Below are 13,679 nucleotides of genomic sequence, written 5' to 3'. Positions count from 1 at the left end.
AGGGCCCTCATCAGAGCTCCAGGGCCATGGCCAGAGCCCTGCAAGAACCAGGGACAAGGGTCAGCCGTGCCTGGCACCCACTGCCACTGGCCATGTGGCACCACTGGCCCTTGGGTGGCTGGTGGACACTGATTCTGCATGTGGCTTGTACAGGCACCGGGTCCAGCACGGTTCCATGCCCACGTGTCCCGGGGCACCAGTTCCCATCTGAGCTCCAGCGCAGGATCCTGCTCATCCCGCCCGGCACGGGGAGTCTCAGGGAAGGTGCCCAAGCCCTGACGTCCCCTGTGCACCTGAGAGAAGCAGAGTCTGTCCCATAGCCCTCCTGGACACCCCAGTTCAGGCAGAGGAGGAAAGGGGAGCTGATGGCACCAGGAGCAGAACTGCCAGGCTGCTCAGGTGTGCTGGAGGGCAGGTGTCCAGGCAGCCCCACCACAGCCACACTGCTCTCCTGAGCAGGAGCATTTCCTTCTGCTGCGCAGCCAGTGATGGAAAAACAAGCAGGCGGTGAGCTCTTTGACTTCATGCCTTCCCCCCTCCAGAGGACAATAAGCTGCTTTTAATATCTGACATGTTTATTAACAGATGCAGTTGTGACAGCTGATGACTTCATATGCCACTTACCACTAAAATGTTAGTAATAACTCAGAATTAACTGTCATAAATAAAAAAGACTACAAAGACAACTCGATGGTGTGTCACTCTGCAGCAGTTTACTGAGACCCCGTTGGCTCTGGATGTGAGGCTAGAAGGTCCTTTGTGGAGCTCCAGTCCGGGTTTTGCAACAGTCACAATATTTTGGCTGGATATTGTCTTAGGAGGTGGTACTAGTGGGGTGGAATTCCCTCATGCAGGAGTTTGCACTGGATGCCTTTACAAAGCTGGATACTCTGGTAATAATAATAATAAAAAGCCCCGACCCTGTGGATGGGGATGGAGTCTACGGATTGAGACCAGGATTTATTAATGTGCAAATTGCTCTGATATGATCACATACTTTCTGCTTTGCATACGCAGGGAGCAGCGTGGGCTGATGGAATAGGAACTAGCCTGAGCGATCTTTATGAGCTGAGATCCTGCACATCGCAGAAGGGTTTGTTTCTCCGCGCAAAAGCTGGGACCCTGTAGAAACCTGCTTTAAAAAACAAGTGACCAAAATACTCAAATGCACCAGACTTCTTCATGAACTCGCCATGAATATATTTTTCATTTTTTTGGCAGAAACGTGTGTGGAACTTTCTCTGGAGGAACCGAGGATTTTTGTAGTTGGTCTTCTAGTATTTTAAATCTGAGGACCCAGTAGAGTCTTTTCTGCAGTGATGAGGGAGTGACAAGTTGGAGGTAAGGGCTTCAGCATGCATGTTTGTGTCGATGGAGCTTTTGCAATGTGGGCTGCTAATGAGGAACGTGAGCCGTGTCAGCATCCGACTGCGGGTTTGCCTTGTGCAACGTGGATAATGAGTTCAGACAATGAGAGCTGTGCGGAATCACAGCGCGATCTGTGGGATCCACGTCCCCCCACCCGAGGGGTGCAGGGAACCTGGGCTGCCGCGTGTGTCCCCTGCCACCGTGCCGCTTCCCGATCTGGGGAAGGGGACACGGAGAACGGGTCTGGATGTTGATCAGCTTGCTGGAGCTCGTTGTTGATCCTGGACTGGCTGCGGGGTCTCGCGAGCCATGGTGCGGCGGGTGGCCGTGCCCTGCTGCCCTCCACTGATCCCAGAGACAGGGAAAACGGGGGGACGGGGCAGTTAAGCAGATGCTGTGTTCAGTACTGCTGTGGCTGTGCCTAACCCAGCCTCCTGCCAGGCACCCATGGGGGCACGGCAGGCACCCAGAGAGCATGGGGTAAGTATGTGCTCCTTGGGGTTTCGGATGTGGGATCAGTGGAGAAATGGTTAACAGGGACCATGGCAATAATTAGACATGGTGTGAACACCCAGTGCTGATGTGCCTGGGAAGTGCTGCTGGATCTGTGGCTGCTGTGGGTCAGTGAGGGTTCCTGTGGCCGGGCTGGAACGTGGGTCCCCAGTGAGGCTGTGGGTCAAGGTGACACCTCCACACTGACAGAGCTGGGGTGCTGTGAGACGTGGGTGTGGGTGACCCTTGGGCTGCTGGAGTGTTTTATAGACTCGAGTGTGTTTGCTCCCTTGAACAGCCCTGGGGACAGAGGAAGGGTGTTCAGGTGATTCAGTTAAGGTTTGAAAGGTGCCTTACAGTAAAAGGCATTAAAACAGGGTAATATTGACAGAATGAAATGCTGCATGACAAGGCAGGCATGGAGCCTCCACTCTCCTGCACCAGGGTCAGCAGGTACCCACGCAAAAAATCCTGTCACCTGAGTGTCTGTGAACTTGTGGCAGCGTTTACAGTCCTATTTGGGGTGGCCAGGTCTGTGCTGAGATCCCACGGGGACTGGGACTTGCAGTGAAACATCTGCCTGCTGGAATCATTTTGTCTGAAGTCCATCCATGACCCTGGAGCAGGTGAGCTCCTGACTCCATCCTCTCATCCCCACTGTGGGGCCAGGGCAGCAGAGGCTGAGAGGGAGGATGGTGGCAGCACTGCAGGTCTGGGAATGCCAGCGCTGCGACATGCCTGGAAACCACCCTGGAAAAAGGTCTCGTTTCAGCTGGATCAGCTCCCCGGCCCTCGCACAGCCGCTGCGAGAGCAGCAGCACCACCCTGAGGGATGCAGCAGGGAGGAGCTGGGGTGAGGAGCACCCGCTCTGGAGGTGCAGGGCAGTGACTCCCTGAGCACAGCCGAAATGAGCTGGCCCTACCAGTGTATGCAGGCAAAGCAGAGCTGAGCATGAGCCCCACGTTTCCATTACCTGAGCTAGATGTGAGCTGGCAAAGCTCTGCCTGCACTGCAAGGCCAGGACTGCAGTGAGCAATAGGGCTGGGGGCCAGGTCAGCCCCCCTGGCCTGTGGGGACAGCCCTGGAGTGGGCAAAGGGACCATGCAGCTGAGAGAAGTGGCACTGGCAGCAGAGACTGTGCCCCAGGGCAGTGTGAGGGCAATCTGTTGTCTTGCCAAGAATGGAAGTGCTCGTCTGCCTAAGACCTGGCAAACACAGGCAGGCTTACAGTTGTATCCACCACCAACCTGCCTCCAGGAGGATCCTCTGGGATTGCAGCTTCCCCACATGCTCGTGGGCAGCAGGGTGAGAGGGGCTGGCTGCAGGATGCCCTTCATTGCAAACCACCCCGAGCGCTGCCAGGCCTGCAGAGCTCAGAGCTCAGTCCCCCCATCCCAGCAGTGCAGGGTGCTATCGTCCAACAAAAAGGCAGAATTTGGATGTCCTCAGTCCAGGCTGGCAGCAGTGGCTAGTCTGGAGGACACCCTGGCTGCCCGATTGCTCCCTCCCACCAGCCGAGTGCCCCGTCCTGCCCCATGCCCAGGCCTGAGGCTGAGGGTTATTTTTCCCAGTTTGTTTTCCTCTGCTACTGGAGTTCACACTGCTCCTGGCTCTGCAGGGCTCATGTTTCCCAGGCAGTGATGTCTCATTGGGAGAGCCAGAGCACCAGGAATCCCTGCAGGAAGGTCCACTTGGCAGATGGTTCCTGTGCACATGGCCAAGCAGAAAGTCCCAGGTGCTGCTCAGGGCTTTGCCCTGGGCTTTTGGGCTTTGGAGAAGCAGATCAGCACAGGGCCTATGGCTCACCGGGCTCCTTCCAACCTGCAAATTCGCATTTACAAAGCCGGCATTCAGGGTCCGTGGTGGAAGGAGCCCTAAGCACTTGACTGGACATGTTTACATCGAAATAAGAGGGGAACTGGGTATTGAGGTGAGCCTCAGCAACCGTGGCTGTGCTTCCAGGTTTGCATCAGACCCCATGCTCCCCATCCCTGTGGGGTCTCTGCGAGCAGGGCTGTACCTGATGTGGTGTGTGTCCATCCCGCACATCCCAGGGCACCTGCTGAGCATGTTCCTGCTCAGTAATGGACCTTTGGAGTTCATGAGGAGCCCTTTTGGGAGAAGAGCAAGGTTTTCAGTGCCCTGGTTTGTGCTGCCCCAAATTGTGTTGTTCTGAGCTTCCTGGTCTGAAATCTGCTTTGGTTCTGCTGTTGGCATTTGCTGTTCTGCCTTTTGTTGGCATTTGGGGAGTTATTGATCTGTAGGAAGCTCAAACTCACCTGAGCTGTACCTAATAGACCCAGGCTTGCTTTTCCCATGACTGTAGCCAGATGCCCAGGCAGTGTCCCAGTTGCATTACAGAGCTGTGTTTGCTGGGACAGCTCCAGTGCAATTCCAGATGCTGCTCTGGTTCTGTGGAGAAGCAGCAGTCGTGGACCCTGCAGCTTGCCTCAGGGCTCTGCCTCCTCCTCCTCCAGAGTGTGCCTCCTCGGCGCTGGCATGAAGGCCCTGGAAATCCCCCTGTAAAACATTTCCTGATGTTTTACAGCTCCGACGGACAAGCACTCCTGGAGGGAGGCCTGTGGCACTGTGGATCACAGGGTTACTTGGAGCAGCTACTGTGACAGGCACCGTGCGAGGCAAGCGAGGAGCCCGTGCCGAGCAGGGCCAGGGCTGGAGCTGGGGGCTGGAGAGGGGAATGGGGTGCTGCTGACCCCCGGGGCAGCTCCCACTGCCAGGCCAGGGCAGAGGGGCAGCCGCGAGCAGCAGCCTCTCCTCGGCGTATTCCCCATCAGCGGGTCACAGCACGGCTCCGCAGACCCAGGGAATGCAGTGCAGGAGCTGGTGGAAGGAGTCAGACCTCAACAATGCTGTGGAGAGCTCTGCTGCCAGATTGGGCTTTATTATTTTATTTTTTCAGTGAAGTTTATGGGTTGGGGATTTTGCAGAACTTGGCACTGGGATCTAATATCAAATGAAGACCTTCTGGTTCGGAAATGTGACTTAATGCAGCCGTCTTTTATTGTTTCAAGGATTAAGCAGAACAAAGTGGCTCTGCCTGTGCATGTGCAGAGACGTTTGCCAGAGGTGCATGAGACACTCTGTGGCAGCTGTGACGAGCCAAGCGTGGTGGGACCTTCCTCCACGGAGGGTTCCAGGGTGCTGCTCCCACAGCATCAGCCCTGCTGACAGGAAAACAGCATCAGGAACGCAGGGAGAGAGGGGGACTTGCACAAAGAGAACAAGGGCCCAAACCCTCTCCCTGTGGCCCTGGCTGCCTCCCTCCCGTGGCAGGGCTGGTGGAGCAGGCAGGGAGCTCTGCCACAGGGTCACCAGTGCAGGCACAGCAGTCACAGGCCTTGGGGAGCACCAGCACCATGGGTGCATCCCTGTGTGCCGGTAGAACAGGGACAGTGCTGCTGCCTCTGATACCTGGGTGCCATCATTGGTATTTGAGGGGTTTGGTATTTGAAAGTTCCACAAAGGCAGGCTGGGGAATGTGCTTGATCATGTGAAGATGGACTCTGCCCTGGGGCTGGGCAGGCTCAGGCTGAACTGTCCTAGCTGCGGACCTGGGACCAAACCAACCCAAGTGAGATTTTGTGAAACTGTGACTCCTCCTGCAGGAAACCTGTTCCTGCACATTCGCACCCCTCGCTGACTACCAAGGGGAAATTCAAATACCCTATCCAGCCCTGGGACCTGAAAAGCCAAATTCTCCCCATCACAGCTGGTGCCCAGCTGGCTGTTGCCAGTGACCCGGCAGTTCCCAGGGGTTGGTTCCTGCTGCTGCTGTAATCGGGCTTGTCCTGCCTCCAGCATCTGGTCCTTCTCTCCCAGGCTCAGTAAACCTTTGGAGAGCCCGTTTACATTACGGATCCCTGGTACGTTCAGCAAGAGGCAATATATCAGCAATTTAGTTATTGTGGATTAGGTCTTGAATATCCTGGGGATATAATGTCGGTCTTTCTCACCTTGTGTGTAGGAGGACTAATGGCAAATTATCTGGATAGTTTATATTTTCTGGTTTGTACTGGAGCTCCCAAGGACCAATTTATCCTGATTGAATTGCAAACAAGGCTTAGTGCCATCTCAGGCTCAGGGGCCAGGCCTCTCCATAAATGAATTCAGAGCAATTCAGGTTACCCCAAATTCTTCCTGTCAATGGGATAATGGCATAAATCCTGCTAATGTTTAGACTGGAAATTGTTTGCAGCAACCTGAGCTTGATTGATGGATGGAATAACAGAAAGAATCATAATTCGTGTCCTGAGGTGAGGGTGGGAAGAGCTGGCAGCCTGACCCTTCTGCTGCAGCCCCCTCCAGTGGGCTTGCCACAGACCCTGAGTGCTCAAGGAGGAGATCTGGAAACCTGTGGATCGTGTGTGACCTGCTGTGGCACTGGCTCTGCAGCACCTGGATGCCAGTGGCCTTTCTGTGATAAGTGGGCAGTCGTGGTCAAACCCAGGCTCTCTTCAGGCTAGAAAGCAAGGAAATAAGGAGGAAAAAGTGTGTTGTGCTTGTCTGGTTTGTGCTGCGGCCTCAAGGTTTCCCATGGCACTTCCCTGCCCTGGCGCTGCACAAGCCCTCAGGGATGGGGTACGTGGAGGTCGCACAAGCTTCACACTGGCTCTTGGCGCGCTGGGGCTGTGTTTGCTCTCTCCGGACATCCATCCCTGCTGCTGTCCTCGCGCTGGGGGACTGTGCCCAAACTGTGAGTGTTTTGTAAACACGGCGTGTGCTTCCTGCGAACGCCCTTCACCGGCAAAGCCGCCGTAATTAAAAGCCGAGGGCGGGCGGAGCAGGCGGCGGCCCCGCGCTCCCTCCGGAGCCGCTGGCGCTCGGTGCTCGTTTGGGGAGAGTTTGGGTCGTGCTGTCCTGACGTGCCTGCTCACACCAGCTCGTGTCCCCGGGCTGCTCTGGCCGGGCCGTGCATTGCCGTACCGTGCCACACCGCCTGTCTGGAGGGTCTCTCCTGACCCCACCTCGCAGGGATGCCCCGCACCATGCTCAGGTCCCCACACAAGATGCAGAGGGGCTGCGGGGCTAGAAGGATCCCCAGTCTGCACAGCTCTCTGCTCCCTAAATGCTCCCACAGCTCGGCTTAAGCACTTGACAGTGTTTATAAAGCAGCTTGCAGCAAACAGGCTTGGAAGTGCAGAAGAAGTTGGTGTTTACACGAGTGACTAATTATTTATTTGAAAATCCTGTGGACGAGCTGCGAGCTGTAACGACAAGCACATGGGGAGTGCTGGGCTCCTGCCCCGGCGGTCACAACAGGGATACGGTGAAAAGTTCAGAGCCACCGGGGTGGGGGGACAATGGCAGTGCCCCACAGCACCCGATGGCCTCCAGCCTGGCCAGCACGGGTGAGCCAGCGCTGCCGGGAGGTGCTTTAACCGGGCACAGCTCAGCGCTGTGGCGTGTGCTGCACAAGGCCTGGTGGTACCCGGGTCACATCTCCCTGCAGCAGCTGCCTCAAGGTGCTGCCAGCCCACACCTGCTGCTGGAGCAGCCCCCTCCTTTCAGGCATTCTTCTGCTGTAGCCATAACCCACCTCAGGGGGGCTGGAGCAAGGGGGCTGCTTGGGCCAGGGCCCTTTTAGCCAATCCCCCTCCCCAGGGTGGGTAAGGGAGAAGAAGACAGGCTGCCCAGGGCCCGTGTCCATCCCAGGCTGCAGCCAGGCTCCCTTCCAGCACCATTGCCACCAGTCATTTGGGGCATTGGTGATTGCGCAGTTATTATAAAGGGATTAAAACAATTTTCTGTTTCATTTGACTTCACAGAGCTAATGTTGTTGCCTTTATTCTCACACAATGGCTGCCGTCGGCGGGGCTTTGCTCTGCCAGCTGCAGAGAGGAGCTGGTCCCTGCCTGGCTGTGCCAGAGCTCTTGGTGCAGCCTGAAGTTCACCCTTCCTGCACACCAGGCACAGGGCACGGGGAAAACCACCTGAAAACCACATGGAAAATGCCCCTGGCCAGCAGCCTGGCAAAGCAAGGGCTTGGGCATTCCCAGGCAAGAACAGGGCATGTGGAGTCCTCGGCACCAGCAACCGCCCTCTGCCTGGGTTTCCCTTGGCTCTCCAGAAGTTCGTTCAGGGCCATCGGTTTGCTGCCCACACTGTCCTGTTGGTGTTGCCGTCCTGTTTCCCTGTCCTGCCACACACTCACCGTGGTTGGCAAGGGCAGGGCAGCACTCACAGCAGGGCCATGGGACACAGCGAGCCTGGGCAGAGCAGCTCCTGCTGACCCTGCCCTGTGCTCCAGGGAATGGGAGCTGGGAGGTTTGGAAATTCCCTTGGATCAGAAATACAGCATTTTGGGCAGCTCATGAAGGATCCCGTCCCCAGACAGCCCCTGCCCCTGCTGGGGATTGCAGGCTCGCTCTCTCTTCAGCTCGACTACCAGCCCCAGAGGTGCCCACTTGAATGGGAAACATCTTGTGTGCTTGGCACCCGCAGCAGCAGCCATCTGCCGCTTGGGGAGGGCAGCCCAGGGGTCTGGCTCTCTTTTAAACAAGTTCCAGCTATAACTGTTTGCAGCACTGGCAGATGGCAAAGCTGCATTGAGCATTTTGACGGGTGCTCACTATTAGCAAGAGGGACCTGTGGATGAGGCTGGAGTGGTTCTCCCCACGCCACTCGGGTGCCACCAGCACCTCCAGTTCACCCCACAGCCCCTGTGCTCGCCCCCAGCCATCGTGGGAGTGGTGCTGGCTGTTGAGTTAACCTCTTGTCCTCTTCCTTTGCAGTTTCTGTCAGTGCACCTGGAAACTGTGAGCAGCTAAAGCCTGCTGCCAAGCCCCCAATGGGACCAAGGCCAAGCTCCTGCGCTCCTCACAGGGATGAAGGTAGAGCCATGTTACCTGCTACCTAAGCTCTCTGGTGCTGATGTGGTTTGTGGATATGGTCCCAGACCAGGCTCCGTGCACAGACTCTCAGCTCTGATCCCACCTGAGACGTTTTAGCAGCAGCAGAGACCCCAGCTGTGGAGTGGGCTCCCCCGACCACCCCGTGACGGAGGGCCTGCAGCGCTGGAGAGTTACTATGCAGCTTGGACTGCTTGTGGTGGTGGTTTTTCTAAGCTCGATGGATCTAACAGGCAGCAGCAAAGTGGTGAAGGGCAAGAGGCAAAGACGAAGTATGTATGAAATGCTTTTCTTCTCTCCTTCCTCTCGTGGTGCCGGGCGGGTCACGCGGGTGCCGACGTGTTCCCAGCACAGACGGCTGGGCAGGGCCTGCCGTGCCCTGCGACCTCCCCCAGTCCCACTGCCGGGCACAGACACAGTGCCCTGTCCCTCTGGACCTGCCAAAGCCCCGAGGTCACGGAGGGGTCAGTTATCCCTCCTGCCCAGAGGGTCCCTGGCCAGGGCTCACGTGGGGCAGCCAAACAGAACTGGCACAAGAGCAGCCACAAGCATTTGCCCTCCTCTATGTAAGCTCATGTTAGAACTGTTTTACGTTAAAACTGTTTTAAATTAAATTATATAACATTGATTTGATATTAAAACTGGGACTGCTGAGCCCTGGGAGAACAAGGAAAACCTGACATCATGGCTAATGCTATAAAGGGCAATTTCCAACAAGGGCCCAGTTTATACCTTTGCCATGGATGCAGAGCTTGGGGCCACGGCTCAGTGCTGCAGGAGGGATGGGGTCACATCCCCGAGAGGTCCCTGCATAAAGGGGCCAGGGCACACAGTGCCAAGTGGCATCCAGACCCAGTGAACCCTCCTGGCAGTCGGGGGGCTGGGGGCTTCGGGATCCCTGCTGGGGACCCCCTGCTTTCTGTGTCACTTCCCCAGGCTGTGGCAGCCCACAGACCCACAGACCCGGCAATGGGGCTGGGGCAGGCGGGGGGGCTGCTGGGCTCTCGGGTCATGGTGAGGGGACAGGGGAGTTCTCTTACCTCTCCTCCTGGTACGTGAACACTGTGCTGCTCTGCGCTCGCTTTTGAAGTGTAGTAAACAAGGTATTTAAAAGAATACATCTTTTAAATACACAGCTTTTCTATAAACAAGGACATGGCTTGCATAATAAACTAATAAAAATAACCTGCATTCTAGCCCATAAAGAATGCGATTGGTTTCAAAACAACCAGCATTTTACATGATAATTAAAAGCAGAAAACTCTCAAGACATGGGATTGAGTATTTTTCTTGGACTGAACATAGGAGCTGAGAACACATCTCTATTTTGGGGGCAGTGACATCTCCCGACTGCCAGAGAGAGTTTAACATAGGCAGGGTCAGAGCGAGCTCCAGCCTGGGATGCAGCATGGGTGGAATTAGTCAAACAGTTTCACTCCAGGGCCATGTGCTCTGGTCCCCACCGGTCCTCGAGGTGGAGGCACCGCCAGCTCCAAGCAGGGAGGCTGCAGGAGGTGCTGGAGCCCTGGGCACGTGGCCATCGTGAGTGTCTGCCCCACACGTGTGTCAGGACTGACAGGCAGGGCTGGGAGCAGTAAGAGAGGCAGTGCTGGGGCTCTGGGTACAGCTGGTGGCTGCTTCTGGATCCTGCTCCTCACCACTGCCACTGTGGTGACTCTGTGCTCCAGGCAGCACTGGTGCCTCTGGGCACCGGGCACGGGGCTGTGGTGCCCAGCCAGAGTGGGCTGGGAGCGTGTCAGTGCTGCAGGACCCCAGCCCTCGCTCTGCCTCAGTTCTTCCCCTTCCTGCCCATGGTGCTGGTGGTTTGGGGTCACAGCTGGTGCCTGCAGAGCCTGGCACTAACCACCACCTCTCTCCTGCTCTTCCAGTCAGCACTGAACTGAGTCAGGGCTGTGCCAGAGGCTGCGACCTGTGCTCTGAGTTCAATGGGTGCCTGAGGTGTTCCCCCAAACTCTTCATCCTTCTGGAGAGGAACGATATCCGACAAATTGGGATCTGCCTGCCTTCTTGTCCACTGGGATACTTTGGCCTTCGCAATACAGACATGAACAAGTGCATCAGTGAGTGTGGGGATGGGAGGGAATGGGCACGGGTGGGTGGCAGAGCTCTGGAGGGCATTGTGTGCCTTCGCTCGTGGCTGTATGGAAGGGGAGAGCATTGCTGAGCAGGGCAGTCACCTGCCCTGGCAATAACCCTCACTCAGCACCACATAGGCATGCTGTGGGCACGGGATCTTGCAGGATGTTTGGGCAGCTCTGTTCGGGCTGCCAGACTGGCACCATTTTCCTCTGGGAGGAGGGGGATCCTTTCAGCCATTTAGGTACTGCTCAGACAAGTGCCTTTTCTCCTCCCCTCCTGCTCACCATAGCCAGGCAGCTCTGAGGGAGATCATTGGCCTGTGGCTACCTCCTGCAACCAGAGCACCAGAAAGAGCTGGACATGGAAACATGTGATCACTCCTCTGGCAGTTCATGCACAGCACCTTCCTGGCAAGGCTTCCACATAACTCCCTTTCCATGCAGCCCGTCCTGTAGCTGCAGTTGTTGATCCAGGACTTTGCACTGTCCCCTTCAGCTGACTGATGATCAGCTGCATATCAGCCCAAAACTTTTCCACCCTGTCTGATTCTGTCCTGGCAGCAGCTGCTGTGGGCCATGAGAGCTGCAGCACAGGTCTGCCCTGTACAGGGAATGGTGCAAAAAAACCTGACTTCTGAGTGGCACAGTCAGGCCTGGCAGGACACTTAGAGACAGCTCAGAGATGTGCCCTGCTGCTGGAAAATCCCTGGGAGCCACGACTGGGCTCTGGTTGGCAGTGTGGATCTTCTTGTGTCTTTTGCTCACATCAGATTACATGATGGCTTTGGTGTTTTTTTCCTCAGAATGCAAAATTGAGAACTGTGAGTCCTGTTTCAGTCGAAACTTTTGCACAAAATGTAAGGAAGGTTTGTATTTGCACAAAGGGAGATGTTACGTCACGTGCCCCGAAGGCTACGCTGCTGCCAACGGCACCATGGAGTGCAGCAGTCCTGGTAAGTGGCCTCAGCAGTCCTGGCAAGCGGCCTTGGGCCCAGTGGTGGGCGGGGGTGACGGCACAGCCAGACCCAGCTGGGGCAGAGCCCTCTGGGAACCAGCCTGGATGGAGAGCAGCCCCCAGGGTTTGTGAAGTGCGACCCAGAGCTGGTGTGGTGCAGTAAGGAAGGAGGTGCTTGGGAATTTAGGAAGCTGCTGGGGAAACACACATTCCCTTCCAGCCTAAGGTGGGGGAGAGATGCGATGTTGTGCAAGGGCTCTGGGAAGGCCTGAGGTAGCAATCCAGGAATGGGAGTTACTGCTGAGCTCTCTTCTTATCTGGCAGCACAATGTGAAATGAGTGAGTGGGGGCCCTGGGGGCCCTGCTCCAAGAAGAGGAAGCTCTGTGGCTTCAAGAAGGGCAATGAAGACCGAACCCGGCGGATTCTGCAGGCTCCCTCTGGAGACGTGTCCCTGTGCCCACCCACCACAGAGGTGCGCAGATGCACTGTGCAGAAGAGCCAGTGCCCTGAAGGTGAGCAGAGGGGGAGTCTCTCGCTGTCCCTCCCCACACCCTGTATTGCTCAGTCAGACACAAATATTCAGCTGGTTGTCCAGTGTCACAAATGCACTGCACAGCTCCCTAACCCTTTATGGAGCAGGGTACACAATGTGATGGCAGCTAGGAAGAGCCCTGGGTGGAAGAGGCATGGCCCCCAGGGTGAAAGGGGCATAGCTTCCAGGGGGGGTGATGCTCAGCACAGCTTGCTGCATGTCCCACAGGCTTTCAGCTATTTAGCTTCTTCCCTGGCCGAGAGCAGCTGAGGGTGCATGCCTGTGTGCTGCCACAATGGGGTTTGTCCTCCCTACCAGAATGCTCAGGTCTATTTTTCACAGGAATTAGAGTGTCCTCAGGATGAACTGTGGTTTGGTTATCCTGTTATAGGATGGACAAGGATTGCAGCTGGGTTGAGTGTTCTGAGGTAAAACAGTTCTGAGCAGTCACTAACAGCACAGGGATGAACCAGCGGGGCAGGGGGAGGTGGGCACAGCCAATCCATCCCCTCATGGCTTGTTCCACCAGAGAGCCTCATACTGCCTCTTTGCTTTACTGCAGGGAAAAGGAAGAAAAAGGAAGAGCAAGGAAAGCAAGATAATGGAAATAGAAATCGGAAAGACACCAAAGACACTAAGTCTGGCACGAAGAAGAGGAAGAGCAAACAGAGAGGGGCCGTGGTGCCTGTGACGCCTGCCAGCCCTGCCCAGTAGCTGGCCCTGCGCGTCACCGATGGCAAGACTCCATTGCTGCTATGTATATGAAAGCTTTATTGAACAGAGCACTGCTACACCACACCTACACGTGTCCAGACAGACATATACTCCAGACTGATCCAGAGACCAACAGAGGCCATGCACACAATACTTCAGGAGGCTGCACACACCCGGGCCCGGGAAGGACAGAAGGACACTGCCGAGGAGAGGAAGCGCACACAGAGAGGGGAAGCCCAAGGGTCCAGGGCTCTGCGGGGACACTGCGGGGAGGAGAGGTGGAGCATGAGCCAGCAAAGGACACAGATGTGAGATTTCATGACCAAAGGCCTCAACTGGAGCCTGAGTGCGTGGCCCCACACAGCCCCAGTGCAGCCCCACAGAGCCAGGGGATGACTGGACTTGCACGGCTGCTCACCCCAACCCGGGACCCAGACACACATGGCAGTGGCCTCTTTCTCTTTCCCATACCCTTTATTTTGTGTTTTAAGCTGTATGACTTTATCATTGCAAATACATGTTAAAAGTTTGTGGTAAGAAGTCAGTGGTATCTGCCCTGAATCTGCTTCAAAGAATTATTTCAAATTAAAAAAAAAAAAAAAAACCAACAAAAAAAAATCCCCAAAAAAACCCCAAAAAACAAAATGA

At 55.9% G+C, this 13,679-nt stretch overlaps 1 protein-coding gene across 2 annotated transcripts; it reads left to right on the top strand.

The window, feature by feature from the left end:
• The first annotated feature begins 833 nt into the window (after positions 1–833).
• RSPO1 (R-spondin 1) lies at positions 834–13,670 on the top strand. 2 transcript variants are annotated; one of them, XM_017828309.1, is made up of 7 exons: positions 834–1,093; positions 1,222–1,341; positions 8,614–9,002; positions 10,620–10,811; positions 11,633–11,782; positions 12,109–12,297; positions 12,880–13,670. In XM_017828309.1, exons 3-7 carry the CDS (start codon positions 8,909–8,911, stop codon positions 13,029–13,031), a joined length of 777 nt encoding a protein of 258 aa, XP_017683798.1. In that variant the 5' UTR covers positions 834–1,093; positions 1,222–1,341; positions 8,614–8,908; the 3' UTR covers positions 13,032–13,670. The 2 variants fall into 2 exon arrangements, with proteins under 2 accessions (XP_017683798.1, XP_017683797.1); XM_017828308.1 differs by having other exon boundaries at positions 836–893; positions 1,018–1,341.
• The last annotated feature ends 9 nt before the right edge of the window (positions 13,671–13,679 follow it).

The sequence above is a fragment of the Lepidothrix coronata genome, unplaced genomic scaffold (assembly GCF_001604755.1).
Source record: "Lepidothrix coronata isolate B3197 unplaced genomic scaffold, Lepidothrix_coronata-1.0 Scaffold147, whole genome shotgun sequence".
NCBI classification, from domain to species: domain Eukaryota; kingdom Metazoa; phylum Chordata; class Aves; order Passeriformes; family Pipridae; genus Lepidothrix; species Lepidothrix coronata.
This window is presented reverse-complemented; position numbering and strand designations above follow the sequence as displayed.